This window comes from Tetrao urogallus, assembly GCF_951394365.1.
Source record: "Tetrao urogallus genome assembly, chromosome: 24".
NCBI lineage: Eukaryota > Metazoa > Chordata > Aves > Galliformes > Phasianidae > Tetrao > Tetrao urogallus.
Window position 1 is genome coordinate 3772899 of NC_136837.1, and position 17253 is coordinate 3790151.

At 58.9% G+C, this 17253-nt stretch overlaps 1 protein-coding gene across 1 annotated transcript in view; it reads left to right on the forward strand.

Moving 5' to 3' along the window:
- Window positions 1–1918: 1918 nt before the first annotated feature.
- PLEKHA6 (pleckstrin homology domain containing A6) overlaps window positions 1919–17253 on the forward strand; it is a gene marked incomplete at both ends in the record, with an annotated part of 41212 nt that continues 25877 nt past the window's right edge. Inside the window, 3 exons of the mRNA XM_079546372.1 lie at window positions 1919–2001; window positions 2355–2431; window positions 2749–2806. Of these exons, the coding sequence (XP_079402498.1) occupies window positions 1919–2001; window positions 2355–2431; window positions 2749–2806 (218 nt within the window). The remainder of the gene's footprint in view (window positions 2002–2354; window positions 2432–2748; window positions 2807–17253) is intronic.

A 17253-nucleotide genomic window follows, 5' to 3' on the forward strand; every position in this document is an offset into this window, starting at 1 on the left:
ACAGAGCTCAGCATTCTTGGCTGGAGGTCCAGCACAGCCCTCCAACAGCTCTGCCTCCCTTACCCCAGCCTAAAGCAGCTCCATTGCTTCTGCTGTTGGCGTCTGATTCCCTGCAGCAGCTCTGATCAGCTGAACCCCATCACTGCCACAGGTAACCTCAAAATGAATGAGGGGACCTCGGTGATACCCACAGTTAGGGAAAGGCGTCCCTCCCTAGGAGCTGGAGAGAGGGTAGGAAATCTTTTAGGATCATCTGAGCTTATCTCACGCAGACTCTGATCCCGCACACCCCTGGGGTGGTCGTAGGGGTGATGCTGCAATCATCAGAGAGGTTTGGCCCTGGGCTAAAAGCCAAGAGCTGCTCACAGTGAGCTCTCAGCGCAATGGCTGCGTGCAACCTTTTGGAATCCCTCCTGCTTGGAAGGTTTCATTGTCACATCTGTAAAAATCTAAAATGTAAAAAACGTTTAAAAGGAAGAAACAACCCAGCAGACACTGACTTTGCAAACTCCTGGTCCTGATTGCTGAGATGAGGACATCTCTGGTTACTTCTGGCTGCTCTGTGCCCGGAGCATTGGATGCTTTTGGTTCAGATCACCAAAGTGTTTGTGCTGAGTGCTGATTCAGGCTGAGCTGTGACTCAGATTGAAGGTGGATCTGAGTAAACGAAACTGCGGTGAGCAGAGCTGGGCAGGACAGGCAGGAAGGGAGTTGTGCCTTTGGGGTGACCTCGTTGTCCCCAGTGCCTCCCAGAGAGCTGACATTGTGATGGAGCAGCACCACACCGAGCTGCTGGGGTCTGGGCAAAGAGAACACGAAGAGCAGGGATTTCCCTGCTGTGTTTTGGCTGCTGTGGGGACCCAACTTCCCAAAGCTGGGATGCATCGTGGCACCAAACCTCGGGGTGCGCGGGTTTGCGGCAGAGCTGTGATGTTGGATGGGAACATTAGAAGGGCAGGAGCGCTTGTGTGATGCAGACAAGAGGCCAAATCTTGTACCAAGCCTATGTGCAACGTGTGACGCTTTGCACCCCAGCACTTCTCCCACGAAGCAGAGCCTTCCCAGCAAAGCAGTGCTGGGGCTGTGGCATCGTCCTCTGCTGCACTGCCATCCCTTCTCTCTCCCAATGCTTTTGCACACAGTTCATCCAAGAGCTGTAGGAAGAACCTTTGGATGAACTGATGCCCTGCATCCCATCAGAGAACCACTCTGATGTGAGCATTGCTCAGCAGAACAACTCCTTCGTCCTGCTTCGGGACCAGCTCCTGCATTCACCTCTCTCCTCCCCTCACCCCAGACCAGCTCATTTCCCTGTGCCATGAGAAACTCCCCAAAGGCACCACAGAGACACGAGGGCTCACAGTCACCCAGCCCGACTGCCTCCCAGACCCCACCTTTCCCCTTGAAAGACGTTTAATTGATGGCTAAGAGCGAGCAGAGAGAAAATACCCATGGGGCAGCACCGAGAGCGCAGCAGATAGTCATCAGGGTGCCCTACATACTGCCTCTGCTTGGCTGCGAGATCAGACGGAGAGAAGAATTTGACATTGTTTAAAATGAGCAGGAGAGGGAAGGAACAACTCCATCATTACTCAGCCCGAGTTAATTGACGGTAATTACACCGAGTAGGCAGTGGAGGAAGCGGTGATGGGCTTAGCCCTGCAGAGTCACTCGGAGCCGTGCCCTCTGAACCCTGCAGCCCGGCTCTCAGAGGGTTAAGTTGATGGGTTTGGTTTTTCCTTTTCCTTTTTTTTTTTTTTTTTTTTTTCCCTCCCTCCTGGGTTATTTGCAGCAGCAAACACAACCCGGGTGGAAGGTCTGAGCTAAGCAAGTGTTTGCTCGGGGTGGGGGCAGGAATTGTTCTGCATTTCCCAAGCGGTGCGAAGAGCACAGGACCGGGCTGCTGGGTGCTGTGCCCATGGCAGATGACATCGACTGGCTGGACCTGCCAGGCAGGTGGACCTACGGTGTCTGCGGGGACGGCCGCATCTTCTTCATCAAGTAGGGTCCCACCGCAAGGCCAGGGAGGGGATGGGGCATGGGGTCTTGGGGGGAGTCTGGCTTCTGGGTCGGTGCGTGGCTGGGGGGCTGCAGGGGATGAGGGCTCAGCCTGGGGCCCCCATCCCTGAGCAAGGGTTCCCACCTGCTGCTTTCCTATTGCATGTGATCCGCTCTCCTTGCTCCCCGTTTTTCCCCTCTTGGGGTTTTATCCCAGATGCTTCCTGATAGATGCTACTTTTCTTTTCCCAAATATCTGCTCCTTCCCTTTCCTTTGGCTGCCAAAGTTATCCCTATCACCAAAGAGTGTGCAGGGATACCCGGAGCACTCACTGCCTGCTCCTTATCTTTCACAGCGACGAGACCAAGTCCACGAGCTGGGTGCACCCCAGCACAGGTTACACCATCCAGAGCGGGCATTTCTCCTGCACCGGTAAGGAAAGGAGCCCTGCTCTGCAAGTGTGCTCCTCTGGGACAGCAGGAGGTGTGCCATGAAATGCTCCAGAAATGCATTAGAGATGCTGAGAAGCTGCTTTACAGCTCGAGTGTTTGAGGAGCTTTGAATGATGTACGAAAAAGCGTTGCTGCATCCTTTGGGGAATGCACGAGCCTTCGTAACCTGGGGGGTGGGTTTGTAGCCAGAGGAGTTTGACTGGTGTGATGGGGAGGGGACCAAGCTTGCCCCTCTGGTACAATGCCCAAAAGCAGGAACAGGGAAGGATGACCCCCACTTCTGCTGTGTGCTTCCAGGGCTGCCCCGAGGCTGGGAGGTGGACACCACGCTGCACGGGGGCTTCTATTTCATCAAGTAAGTGATGAGGGCTGGGGGGAGCAGCTCTGCCTGCTGCTCTGGTGCAGTTGACAGCCACAACCGATGCTGCACCCTCTGCCTGATTCTTTCCAGGGCACTGTTATGGGGTTTGCCCCTATCCTTTGGGGGTGCTGGTGCTGCTGGTCTTACCTTGCACCCTAAAAAATGCTTTCTCATGTGATTCAACCCATGTGCAGTGCCAGGCAGTGTGGTCTGGGAGGCTTTTGAATAGATCAAAATGCTGCTGGTGAATGGGGCTGGAGTTCATGCTGAGTGCCAAAGCATGAGACGGAAGGTGGGCAGGGGGTTCCTGTGGGTCATCTGTGCTGCTGCACGTGCAATTGTGACAGTGCTGTGGGTACCAGCAGCCAAATGACAGCACAGCTCTGGCTGGCGCAAGTCCTTGCTTTCCTGACCCTGGTGAGGACATGGGCAGTGCCTGCACTCCTGCATTCCTGCACATGAAGGTTTCCTCCCTGCACAGCTTCCTTTGTGCTCCCCTCACCACAAAAGCCACCCAGGGCACCCAGCAGAGGCAGCAGCAGGACCTGCTCCGTGCTGCAGGCAGCTCCTGCACCGACTTCCCATTGCAGATGCAAAAATTGCAGATCCCTGGGGCAGGTGGGCAGCCCTCAGCCCCCTGCCCCACATCTGGCCCTTGTGTAAGGATCCCTGGAGCCACTCTGACCCTGCATGGGGAGTTTGGTTCCAGGCTGGTGCACTCACTGGGGACAAGAGCAATGGGATCGTAGCTCCATTGGGATACAGGTGACGGTGCTGTCTGCATGCACTGAGGCCGTCTCGCCTCCTGGAGCCTCATGCAGAGCTCCAGGTGAGGTGAGGGCATCACGGATGGGATCTCTGAGCCTTATCTGCCTCACTCAGAGGCTTCGCCGTGTGCTCAGCCCACGCTGAAGCCTCCGGGAGCAAAGATCCCGAGGCGAGCAAAGGGCTGCAGTGAATCACTGTGATTATTGGGCTGATCTGCTGAGCAGAGATGGCTGTCCTTGAATCAGCCCAACTTTGTGTGGAGCAGCACAACACTGCTGGGAGCGGGGCTGGATGGGTGAGAGCTGCACAGGTGAGCCCTCCTTTTCAAGTTTGAGTGCCTGCAACGCTGCTCCACACCAGGGACTTTCCTCCCACTTCCAACCTCTACTGTTGTGTGCAAAGTGTGCCGGTTCCCCATGCACCACAGCAGCTGGGCAAGCCTCAGTGGAGCAGGGAGAGTGTCGTGGCTGTGGCTGGGGGGCTGCCACCAGGGCTGCTCCCCCCTCCAGGCTGCATTTTACAGGAGCACCCATGAGGTGGCACTGGGGATGGCACAGCAATGCACGCTCTGCACATTGCTGCACGTGAGCCATTGGTTGCAGGGATGGGGCTTCTTGCTGAGGAGCAATGCTGGATACCATCCCCATCTGCACCAGTCTGTAGGGGTGGGGAAGGAGTCAGCATCCAGCCCCTTCCCTGCTGAGTGCAGCTACAAAGGGCCCTTTGCTGCCCCACTCCTGCCTCCGGCTGGCTGCCCGGTTGGTGCCAGCAGAAGAAAAGGCCACGCTGTGTCTGCGCCTTGGGGCTGAGACGTGATCGGGACCGACGTGACAGCAGCGCGTGGCTTTTGTCCTTTTGTAAGGGGGGTAGGGAACAACCGGCCCCCAGCCTGGATGGAGTTGCTGCACCCTTCCTGCTGGGGCTCAGGGGCCAGTGAAGCTGGGGATGCCCTTAAGAGCCCTCACTGCCCACGTCTGTGGGCTGTTCCACAGTTCTCAAGGCTTCTCTGGGTGACAGCAGGGGGGGGCAGAGTCCCACAGTGCTGCCTGTAGGGTGAAGGGGTGCTTGGGGGCAGCAATTGGGAGAGGGGTCCCTGTGCAGTGCAAGGAGGGAGGGAGGGGAAGGAGGAACTCACCTGTGGCTGCAGGGGAAGGAGGGGGAAATGCAGACTGCAAAGCCTTCAGTGAAAGCCACCCCCCTGCAGCCCCTAATACCTTGAGGCTATGGGAGTGATTATAGGATCAAGGGAAGCCGTGGTGTTTTCCCTCCTGGAGAATCCCATCCCTCCCCACGCCAGCACACATGTGCTAAGCATGGAGAATCCCTGTGCAGTGTGGGGTCTGGGCTGGGCATAGACAGGGTCCCTGATGGCTGTGGCTGGCAGAAGTAGGGCAGTGCCATAGATTGGGACACGGTGCCATCGCTGTAGGGCTGGAATTTGCAGATCTGCAGCTCAGGAATTGCTGTGCTGCCAGGCGCTGGGGGTGGGTGCTGAGCAGGGCTGGGGGAGGATCTCTGCGCTCCAACCTGTGCTTGGCAAACTGTCCTGCTGCCCGGCCTCTGGGCACCAGCTCCCTGCAGGCTGCTCTCCCCGGGTTGCAGAGCCTGCAGGCTGCTCTCCCCGGGTTGCAGAGCCTGGAGGTGCTTCCTGAACCCCCCCCCCCCCCCCCTCCATACTCCGGGGGGGTTAACAGACGTGTTCCCCCCAGCCCTGGGAGATGTGGACAGCAGGAAAATGAATGTCCCGGCTATTTTCCAACGCTGGGATGTGGGGTTAGGGCTCGTGGTCACGGCTGTCCCCCAGCAATGCGATGCAGGGGGTGTGTGGTCACCCTCCTATACTGAGAAACAGAGGGGCTGCTCCCCCCCCTCCCACCCCCTCCGTGCTGCAGAGCGGCAGCACGATGCGTTCGACCCCCCCGAGGATGCAGAGATCCGGGGGGCACACAGCGCGGTCCCCCCTTCCCGCAGTGACGCAGAGAGCTCCGCTGCCGGGCAGAGGGGGGGAAGGGGGGGCACAGTGCGGCGGGGTGGGGGTGGCTGCTCGGTCCCGTCCCCCCCCCCCCCCCTCCGCTCGGTGCCAGCCCGGCATCACGTGCCGCTCACGGTCCCCGAGCATGCCCAGCTCCCGCTCCGGCTCCCGCTCCGGCTCGGGCTCGGGCTGCGGCTCCGGCTCGGGCTGGGGCTGCCCCGGCAGGATGCTGAGCTCCTGAGTAACGGAGGGGGCCCGACCGCTGCCCGCCCTGCACGGTGAGTGCCCCTCAGGGCTGCCCCCACCCCCCCCCCTCCTTCCTTCTCCCTCCTCCTCCTCCTCCTCTTCCTCCTCGGGTTTGCGGTGGGGGGGCGTGAAGCGGCGGAGCATCCCCAGATCGGGACGTGCGCTATGGGGCCGGCGGGGGGAGTCTTTCCTTGTGGTATCTGTGCTCCAGAGGGGGGGCCCAGCACTCCTGGGCTGCTCTGAATGTGCCCCGTGGTGCTGCAGAGGTGGCACCTTCTGACGGTCCCTTGGGAAACCCTTTCTGCAGTGACGTCGGTGAGACGTGGGGACCCCCCCCCCAAGCTGTCCCCACGGTGTGTTTGTGTGCTGAGTCCTCCCTTGTGTCCCCAACCCCACCGCTGTAGGATCTGTGCTTTGGGGAGGGAATGGGGGGGGTGGTCTCTGCATCCCTAAGGCCCCATGCTGATGGCTGGGGGGGGGTCAGATTGTTGGGTTCCCCCAGATATGCATGCACTGAGCTTGGTTTCATGGCTTTGTCAGGATGGGTTGCAAGCAATGCAGCCCAGGATGTTGTCTGGCACTTCCCTGGGCTCCATCTCACTGCCCACTTGTTAGCAGCACTGAGCCCCCCCATGGCGGTGTGTCAGCAGTGAGGTGCTGTGTTTTCTCACCCCCCCCCCCCGCCGGAGCACTGAGGTGTCTGGCAGAGCTGGAGATGGTCCCTGAGCAGTCAATGGCAGCTTTGTGACGCTGCTGCTAAATCTGAAGGCACACGCTCTGCTCCGTCATATGATGGTGCATGCTAAATTAAACACGGGTCTGTGAATCCCATGTGGAAGGGCTGGGACTGATCACCCCATGGCAGTGGGGAGGGGGCACGTGGCCATCCCTGGGTGTACAGGGGAGTGGGCAGCTCTGCTGGAGGCCGTGCACTGAGGAGACCAGGGTGGCATTCACTGGGGATGATGTTCCTCCAGGCAGACGAGGCTGTTGGTAGGCAGTGCATGCTGCTCTGCAGCTGAGAATTAGCAGCATCCGTCGGTTTCTCCCACTTCTACATGCTGAAGGTTTGCAGCCCGCTGTGCATCGCATTGCATCCTGCTGTGCATCCCATTGCACATCCCATTGCATCCCACCGTGCATCGCAGGGCAGAACCTGGGCATTCTGCTCTCCAGGAGGAATTGCTCCTGGCCTGCTCCGATCCGCGCTTCTTGACCCCTTTACTCTGCTGGGGAAGAACTGGTGAAAGGTTCTGGTGGAGCAGACAAGCAGCTCTCTTCATGGCTTTGGGCAGCCAAACCAGTGCCAGCCTCACTGGGAGCCGTGTTTTCCTGCTGAGTTCCCATAGAAACCGGCAGGAGCAGCAGCAGGGCTCGCAGGACTGAGGAGAGGAGGGACAGGCATGGATGGAAGGGCGAGCTGCACGCCTGGCACTGCAGGAGGAAGCTGCTGTGCCTGCTGCACCTCCCTGGCTGCTCCCTGCTTGCAGGAAGATGCATCAGCATCACCCGATCTGCAATGCTTTTATGTGCATGCGTGCATGTGTGCATGTGCCTGTGCACGCGTGTGTCCATGTGTGGATGTGCATTTGTACCCGTGCACGCTGCTGCCTGCTGGCCGGCCCTGTGCTCTGCTGCTCTGCAGCCAGGCCTGGCATTGCCTGAATGCTGCAAACATCACCCAGATGGGCAGCCAGGGCTTAATCCCCCGCCAGGCTGCCGAGCTCAGCTTAACCCCTTGCAGCCAGGCTGGGGCTTGGGGTTCTTTTCTTCTCCATCTGTATCCGCAGGAATCAGCTGGGCTGGGATTTCTCCTGCCTGTCGTTGCTAGCTGGAGGGGAAAGCACTGCTTCTCCGCCTGCCCTCCTCCCTTTCTCTTCTCTCTCTTCTCTCTCAGGCATTTGTAGTAGCATCCCCCCTTCTGTTTTCCATAGCTTGAAACACGATAATCCACAGCAGGCAGAAAGAGTGCAGCAAGGAATGCGCCGTCTCCTCTTTAGCCTCGTTTTCCCCCAGGATCTGCCAGCTCCGTGGCTGCAGGGGGGCACCCAGCTGTGCAGTGCTGCCCCATCCCAGTGGTACTTAGGGGTGTTCTGTGCTCCCCCAGCCCCAGATCTTTGTGATGGGGGCAGCGGGATGAATTGTGCTGCTGTCGCATTGGTTGTGCTGGGACTCAGGTTGTGCAGAAAGGCTGTTGTTGGTTTGGGGGTTTTTTTTTGTGTGTGTTTGTGTGTTGTTTGTTTTTTCTTCCTGGATTTTTGGTGCAGTTTTGCTTTTGGTTCAGTTTTCACTCCGTGCAAAGCAGTGAAAGCAGCAGCTGGGTGAGGTGGCAGGGAATCAGGTTGGGTGATGGCAGCGGCCGGTGGTGGCCTTAATCTGTGAATTTACCAAAGCTCTTTAATAAAGATTCAAAGTCACCAACTTCTCAATTAAGGGATGAGACAGCGCTTGATCCACGTTTCTGGGTCAGCCGGAGAAAGGCCGTGTCAGCCCCGGCTGATGGCTTCCCTTTGATGTTTCTGAAGGAGACATCCTTTGCATAAGGACCGTGCTGTGATGCAGCAGCAGAGCTGAGCTGCTCCCTCACCCCCAGGAGCCCCGAAGAAAGCCTCTCCCATCCCCTGTGTGCGCTGCGGGGACACGGCCGGGCCAGTGCCACCACCCCGGGGGTGACACCGCTCTGCTCTGGGGCTGGGTGGGCTGCGTCCTGCCGGAGCCCCCAGCGACTCCAAGGGTGCTCATAACCCTCTGTTTACTCAAACAGCAGCCGCTTGCATGGGTGTTAATTGCAGAAGCTGGCAAAGCACTAATTAGGGGATAATGAGACGGCTTTTGTGCGCGCCTGGCGTCCCGTCGACAGACAAACGCCCTGCTCTAAACATGCTGCTCCGTGTCCGTGCTGCCTGCTTGGGTGATCCTTACGGGTCGGGATATTCTATGAGTCTGTGGCGATTCCCCACTCCGTGTTACGATCCCCACTCAGGATCCTGCCGGCTCGCCTCCCCTCCCAACCACGCACAGCACTTTGGGTGCTGCTCCCCATCTGCCCCCATTGCTCCATCCCAGCATAGCAGTGCAGCCCAGGGTTTCCTTCCACACCTCCCGTATCACCGGCTCCCAGTGAAGCCTTGCGATGCCCTTCTGTTCAACGTTCCTCTCATTGCAGCTGAGCAGCTCGGGTGCAGCTGTGCTGCCCTGAGCCCCAGTGCTGGTAATTAAACGGCAACCAGAGCCTTCGCAGCGCAGCCCTTTGTTCTCAGCAGGGCTCAGGCTGTCCCCATCCCCCGGTGGTAAGGGGCACGGGACCGGAGCTGGGAGCATTGGCAGAGCAGAGTAGAGCAGAGCAAAGCATCCCCTGCAGCCCACATCCTCGTGCCGTGCACAGCTCCGTCACCCATCTCCCGCCGAGCAGCAGAGGCTGCTGTTCCTCTCCTGCTGCCTGCAGTTGCTGGGGACTCACAGCAGCGCTCTTCTCCTCGCCTCCCTTACGTAAGCAGCGGCGGCTGCTCCGACAGCTCAGCACCGCCGGGGCCTGGAGCCTCGCAGCTCAGGTAAGAGTCGCCCCTGCAACGTGTCTGGAATAGGTAGAGGTGCTGCTGCCGTGCTCAGCCTTGGGGTCTCACATTGGGGGTGAGCTGGGAGGAATGCGCCGTGTTTGGATCCGTCTCCATCCAGGCTGGCAGCTGGAGGAACAGCCAGGACCAGTCTGGCAGCACCGGGAGCACTGAGCTCCCCATCCAGCTCGGCCGGTTCTTACCCAGCCCCGCTCTCCCCATTCCCGGGGCACCGTTTGGGAGATGCAGTGGGCGCCCTGCTCAGCACCTTCCTGGGTTCTGTGCCCCCAGGGGACGGCGCTCGGCGCCGGGTGAGGATGGGGCGTGTGCACCCATGGCACTGTGCCCCACACACAGCCGTGCTGGGGCTCAGCATCCCAAGGGCCAAACATCCACGTAGTGCTGTGTTGCACCCGTGCTCCAGGCTGGGCATCTGAAAGCCTTTGGGGGACTCTTTGTGGTGGGTGCTGCGCTCTCGTGCAGTGCTGTGATCCGGCAGGTGAGGGCTAATTGTGGCTTCAAATGAGCTGCTGCAAAGGGCTCACCTGGCGCAGGTGGTGTGGGTGAGGGTGAGCCTGGCTGCTGCTCTGCACGGCTGCTCACACCGCTGTGTTCCAGAGGCTCATCCTGACCTCTCCATTTGGGATCACGGGAGGTGGAACCCCTGGGTTGCACAGGGATTCCCTTCCTTTAAATCCACGGGTGATTTGGAGGTTTGGGTGCAGGATGGGGTCGGGCAGCGAGACAACACCCATCCCCATAGAGGACCCTTGGAAGCGTTAATTCTGCAGGGTTGGGGGCCAAGTTCTGTTGGGTTCAGAGGGAGGGGACGTGGCTGCCTGTGTGGTGACCCAACCCCCCCTGACCCCACAGCCTCGGCAGGGCTCAGCTCTGCCCCTGCTGCTCTTCAGGGCATGTTGGATCCCCAGAGCCATCTGCTCAATGTGCCGAAACTGATTTTCAAGCCTTTATTCTTCCGGAGAATTTGAAAACGAGTTGGAACCCTCAGGGTCAGGGAAGCAAATCGGGAGATGGAAATCTGTGAGTTTCGCGTGTGGCTGATTGCTTTTAATTGCAGAGTGCTGGGCAGTTGGGCAGGCAGTGCTGGAGCAGAGCTCCGAGCCGCAGCGCTCCTTTGCGTCTCATCCTCCATGTGAGCGTGGGATTTCTTTTCCTCCTTTTCTTTTCTTTTTTTCTTAAGTGCATATTTTGTGAATGTGCAAACGCAGTGACCTTTGGCAGGGGCCGCCTGCAGCTCCGTTGCTGCCTGCCGGCTGCTCTCCTGCCTGTCAGGGAGATGAGGGATTCGAGAGCTACGTGCGAACTCCACAGCCCCTGGGCTCCAACTCTCAGCTGCAGTCGTGGTGATGAGTTCCCGGAGGGAAGCGCAGAGCTCCTCATCTCTGCCTGTGTGCTACGAGATGTAGGGCCCTTCAGCAGCCGTCAGCGCTGCCGCTTCGTGCCCTGTCCCTCATCTCCTCCCTGCCAGCTGTGAGCTGCTCTTGGAGTGACCTTGTCCTTGCTGCCATCATCGCAGGAGGAGCGGGTGCTGGTGCATCCGTTGGGGTGAGCAACCAGGAATGGGGCCAGCGGGTCCAACTCCTGCCTGGCACAACCAGCTCCTCATGCTGCCCCATCTCCCAGTGTCCTCGGGCACGAGATAGGGCCACGACCTCCTACAGGCTGCAGACAGATCTGTGTGAGCCCACTGGAGATAAGGGCTGTGCCGGCCGGGAGCCAGCAGGAATGTGATTTATGTGGTTAAAGTTCACCTGCTCTTAGGGGCCGTCCCCACTGATGGAGGGTTTGGGGTGGATGAGGCCGGTGCAGACCTTCCTGTGTCTGTTCCCGGTTTGAAGCCCTGGGATGGGGATTTTGGGGGCTCCTGGGGTTGCTCATGAGGGTGCAGCGTCCTGTTGAGGTTGGGGATGTGATGCAAACGAAGCTCCCGCGCAAAAGCTGAGATCTCTGAGAATGGTACGAATGCAGAGAGAGGGGACAGCTGCTGTGCTGGTGCACAAGTGGGGAAACAGAGGCACATATGGTGGGATCCAGGAGTCCTCTCTCTGCTGTCTTTTGCCCTGAGGTTTCCTGGGGTGTGTGTGTGTGCGTGTGCACACGCATGCAGAATCCTGGCATCCAGCAGTCCCATTTCCTGATGGGGGTTTGGGTGTTACCGTAGGATAATTATTCTGTAATTACTCTCTAATGAGGTAGCAATCCTGCGGTGGGGCTGCAATTAGGGCTTCCCCCCATCGGGTTGTGCCCTGAGCCCTGGCCTCATGCACAGGGTCCCTGCAGGTGGGTGCCCCTCACCCCTGGGCTAGGACAGGGAAATTTGGCCTGGGATGTGTTGCAGGAGGACTTTCCTCTACACCCATCCCCCTCTCCCAACCAGCAGCACTGGGAACACTGGAGGGGGCTGGGGTCTGTCTGTGTGTTCCCACAGTGCTGGCGCACGGCCCTGGCACCGACCTGCACTGCTTTTCACTCCCTCCTGGCACCGGTTCCGCTGCCTCCAAGGCCCTGTGGGGATTTCCTCCAACTCTCCTTCTCTTGCCCTGCTGGCACAGCTGCTTCACTCCTGCTTGAGGCATCCCATCCCCCCTCCATCCCCCAACCCCCTCGGTGCCAACAGACTCAGGATCCATCCTGCAGGATCACTGTGGCCAAGTGAACAGTGTGCTTGGTCCCTGAGGCTCAGGCTGGCCCCGGCTGAGCACTGTTCCTTCTCCCTTCTTCCCATGCTGCAGGGCTGTTCCCTTCAGTCCCTTCCTAAATCTGGGTGCTGCTCAGAGCCAGGGATAGCGGAGCTCCAGCATCCGCTGCTGGTATTTATAGCCTGGCATGATGCTCGGAAGCAGGCATGGAGGGGGGGGTTGTTTTGGTGTTATTTCTCCCCAAATCCTCCTATTTTTCAAGGCCAGGGTGATTCTGCTGGAAATAAAGGCATGCAGTGGGGCTGCCCTATGTCACCCCATGAGAGATGCTCGTACCTGGGGGACCTCAGATGGGATTTTCTCATCAAGGAGGAGAAGCAGCCAAGATGGGGTCAGGTGAAGTCCGTGTGCCCTGCGCTCACCCTTTCGGTTTGTTTTCCCAGGCAGCATCTCTCCTTTCAGCTCAGCTGAGCAGCAATGATTAGCAATTCCTGCTTTCATTGCAAACCCTATGCGTGCTGCATGCCTTCCCCACCCTCCCCCACCACTACCATTCCCTGCTGGGGGGACCTGCTCCACATCTTCCGATGCAAACTGTTTGTTTCAGTGTTGCCTTTTATTATTTGGTTCTTTCTCCTCCTCATCCCAGAATCAAATAGATTCTCTAATTTAGAAACAATGAGCAGCAGTCGAAGTGGGAACGTAATGAATCTTTTAAAGCTCGTTAGTGTGAGAGGTTGCCTTGCACTGCGGGGTGGCCAAGGGGTGCCCATGGTGGGGGGTCAGCGGGGGTCCTGTGGGACAGTGCATGCCATGGAGCGTGGGGTTCAGTCCCACATTTTTGGGATCGTGGGTCAGGACCTGAGACTGAAGGGGCCGAGATCAGCCCCGATGCTGGTGCAGCATTTGGGATGTGGATGCTGAGACCTTGCTTAGATCCCACAGCCTTGGGGGGACAGTGCAGTAGGGCAGCAGCCACCCCGTGCTGCAGAGTGGAGGGAGGGCTGCTGATAGTGAAGAGGCTGCTTGGAACCTTATGTTATCCCTCATGTGCTGGGCTTATCAGCAGACATGCTGGTGCTGGAGATAAAGGGGACCTTGGGTTCAGGCTGGGGCTGGCGGGGGGACTGATGCTCCTTGTGCTGGCATTGGGTGGGCTATGGAGATGCATGGACATTGGGGGGTGCACCCTCTGTGGTTGAGGACTGGGGAGGAGTCCCCCCAAGGCATGGAGCAGCCCCTCCAGCTGTGCTCCCACCCTCAAGGGGGATTAGGGTTATGGGAATGGCGTGAAAGGCTCGACCCCGGCTCTTCTTCTCCATAAGGAAAAGAAAAAAAGAAGGAAAAATGCCTTTCAGACAGCTCAAAGTCCTTTGGGATGCTGACCATGGGGAGGAAATCCCTGCCCCAGGCTGTCTCATCCCCACTGCACCCAGCGCAATCCCATTTCTCAAAGGCAAAGTTGTTCTTCTGAAGAAGCATCTTAAGATCTCAGGGTCAGCGTGCTGCTGTGTGGGGTTGGAGCAGCCGGGATGAACTGGTCGTGGTGCTCTGCGTGTTGCCAGCACTTCCATGGGAGCAATGGGGACGAGGAGACAGGTGGTGGCCCTGCCCTGGGAGGAACAGCAGAGGGTGCAGGGAGCCGTGCATGGAGCAGAGCTTGGCGTGTCTCCTTGCAATCAGGTGGAGCAATGGGAGAGGAGGAGGAGGAGGAGGAGGAGGAGGAGGAGGAGGCAGGTGCTGGGCCTCGTGAACAGGCTGTGATTGTTTGTACCACAGCAGCGCCTACAGCTGCTTGTGCAAGCGGGGCAGGGAGTTGGCTCAGAGCTGTGCTGGGCTCGTCACACCTGGGACAGAGGATCTTAAGGTGAATCCGGCCTCAGGAGCTGGAGGAGCACAGGAGAACCCTTAGCTGTGCTCGTGCTCTCTGCTCTCCCAGCACAGTGGAGAAGGGTCTTCATGGATGCACCCGCAAAGAATCTCTCTGTGCCAAGGATCAGCAGTCCTGGGGCTCCCATTTCCCAGTGGCAATGCCCCAGTGCTGCGTTCCCTGAGCAGGGGGCACAGCTCCTTCTCTCCCCGCAGGCGGCTGCAGGATGAAGCAAGCAGCCAAGCGTGCAGCCCGGCCCCGCCGATGGTATGTGGCCGCCCCGGTTCTGGGCTGCAGGTGAGCCTGGAGAATTGGGAAAAACAGGGCAGGGTTTTGTCTTCTTGAATGTTTCCTGCCACTGCAGGAAGTACAGCCACGGTGGCACAAGGAAATCCCACAGTAGCACTGGCACAGAGAAGCCCCACGGTGGCACTGGCACGCTCTGGTTGTTAGGAGATGGCGAGCAGAGGGGCTCTGCTGTGGGGATGGCAATAGGCCTAGGGGTGAAGCTTTTGGCACCACGGTGGTCATGACCCCATCATGGTTTGTGCATGCCTGTTGCTGCTGGGTGAGGGATGCAAATGTGCTCTTGAGCACAGGCATCTGCTTGGCTGACCCTGCGTGCTGCTGAACCCCTCCGTCTGACGGTGTGAGGCTTCCATACTGCTGCTCTTAGCACCCACATGGTACTCAGCCAGTGCCCACCACAGGGTCACAACACCTTTGCCATGAGATGCAGAGCTGGGAGGGACAAAAGCCCCCCTCTGCAACGTGCCATACCCCAGCACCAGCCCATGCTTGGAGTCCATATCAGCGTGCTTAAGTCCAGCACTGCTGACGGGGGTCTCCATGGCACAGCTGTGCCCTATAGAGTGCTGGCGTGGCTGTGAGCAGGCGGGAGTGGCGTGCAAGCTGGGGGTGTGCGTGTGTGCGAGCGCCTGTTTATATAGCAGGCAGCCAACCTGCACTCTCAGATTTCAGACCTTGCTTATCAGCCCCCGGCAGCGCTCGCTTGGACGTGGCGGCTCTCGGCGGCTGCTTCCCCCTTCCCTGCAGCCGGCGGCAGCTCCCAGCAAGCAGGTCAGGCTGAGCCTGGGTCTGGGTGGTTGGTGGAGCTGGGGGTGGAGGGAGGGGTACTGGAAGAAAGGGTTTGGGATAGCGGAGGGGCAGCAGGAAGCTGGGCTTTGCTGGATGGTGGCTGCAGAGCTGCTCGTGTGGCGCTGATGAGTCGGGTTGAAGCTGGCACTGGTGGGCACAGATAAGGTGAGGATGTGCAGGGGCATGGAAAAGCTGAGGATCTGCAGGGATGTGGGCACGGGTAGGGTGAGGATTTGCAGGAATACTTGTCCCCGTTTGCTGGCAAACACAGCATACAGCCGAGGCTTTGTGCCCACGAGCACAGCACGGTGCCTGTGTGCACCCTGCCAGGGGTTAAACGTCCTACAGGGAGTTCAGTGGCACCTATGGGAGCACTGATAGCTGGCAGGGCTGGGAGCAGGGCAGGGGCAGCCCAGAGGGCTGAGCACACAGCTGGGCTTGCAGCAGGATGCGGGCTGGGGTCCTGCTGACTGTGTCCATGCTTTGTGCCATTGGCTGGCTTTGAAACCAGGGAGAGCCCCAACCCTCCTGGCTGGGGGATAATACAGCAAGTTGCTTGGGATGCTGCTTCAAGCCACCTCTGCAGCTGGAAGCAGGACATGGCTGCATCCTTCTGGCGTCAGACACATCTCCCCTGCAGTTCCCACAAGCTGGCAGGGCTGTCCCCAGCTCCTGCATCCCCTCCCTGGGGTGTGCATGGATGGGGTCAGGATTCCCTGCACTGTACCCACGCTGCTTTTCCATGTCTGTGGCAGCAAATCTGTTGACAGGGCAATGGTGGCATCTTGTGTGTCAAAGTCTGTAACCAAGCCATCCCCACATCTCTTATCTCCTGCACTGCTGAGATAAGGCAGGAAGCACCCATGCGTGTGGTGCAGCTGCAGTTCTGGATGGATGTTCAGAGCTGGATGTCACATCTGCTGTCCCTGCATGGTGTCTGCAGCATCCTGCTGAGCAAGGATGGCATGTGGAGAGGGGGAATAGGCCTGTGAGCCCAGTGCATGGCTGGCTTCCTTCCACTCAGTGGTCTCCTAAGGAGTTAGGTTTGATCACACCTCCAGGTGCAATCCCTCGATTCCTGAGGACTTCCTAACATCCTGGTCCAGAAATTTCAGCCAAATGTAGCCGAGATCTGCAATCTTCATGCATGGTCCTACAGTTCTGAGTGGACAGCTGTGAGCGAGCAGAGCCATGGCACTGCATGGATGATTGTGCTCTTCTGTACCTGCCCATGGAGCAGCAGGGAATCCAGCTCTGACACAAACCCATCCGGAGCTGCTGGGCTGCCCCAGAACCTGCTGAAGGCGAGCACCCACCTGGATCTGCCTGTCTCTGCCCTCCAGAAACTCACTGCCAGCCTCTGGCTCTTCCCAGCGCCGCCTTCCTGGAGCAAACCAGTTCTTTATAGAGGGCAATAACCAGCTTTGCTCATCTCAACTGGGACAAAGAGGAAGCCTGATGCAATTTCCCAGCCCCTGCTGCTGGGAGCCTCCTCCAGGGGATGCTGCAGGCAGGTGCAGTGGCAAAGGGATGCAACCAGGCTCCAGCACCAGCTCGGCAGCTCCCACCCCACCTGCGTCCCTCCCCAGGCACAGCTGCAGGCACTGAGGTCCCATCAGGCTGTCACCCACTGCCCAGGGCTGAGAGCAGCACTGCAACCTCTGTGGGATGAGCACAGAGTCAGGGCTGGGCTGCAGACAGAGCCTGAAGTGCTGCATCTCCCCTCCTCGCTTGGAGCTGGATTTATTTACTGGATACTGGGAGAGAAAGGGGAACTGGCAACGGGCTCGCTTGCGAATGGGATTTCTGGGAAGTGGAAAGCTGGCTTGCTTTCAGCCCGAACTGTCCTGATTTCCAATTGGAAACATCCCACGGTGACTAAACTTCATTCAGGGGAAGATCTCATTGCGTGGAGCTGACGCTGCTCTGCACAGCGCGGCCGTGTGGAGGTGGTGACAGCAAAGGGCCGTTTGGTGGCAGAGAGGCACTGCTCTGAGTTTGCACTGACCTGAGAAGCTCTGCTCCGTGGGGCTGCAAAGCCTTGCAGCTCTCTTTGCTTTTCCCACAGCAAATTTCTCGCTTTTCTCCCGGCGAATTCCTTGCTTTTTCCCCCTGCAGCTGTCCCTGGGACCTCACTGGGAGCGCTGCTGAGGACGTGGCCTCAGTGATTCACCACGAAGCCGTGCCCCAGCTCAGCCCTGCGACACGGGGCGTGATGGGCTGGAGGCAGCCATAAACCCAGGGCACGGCTGTCCCGTCACTGCTGAGCCTGT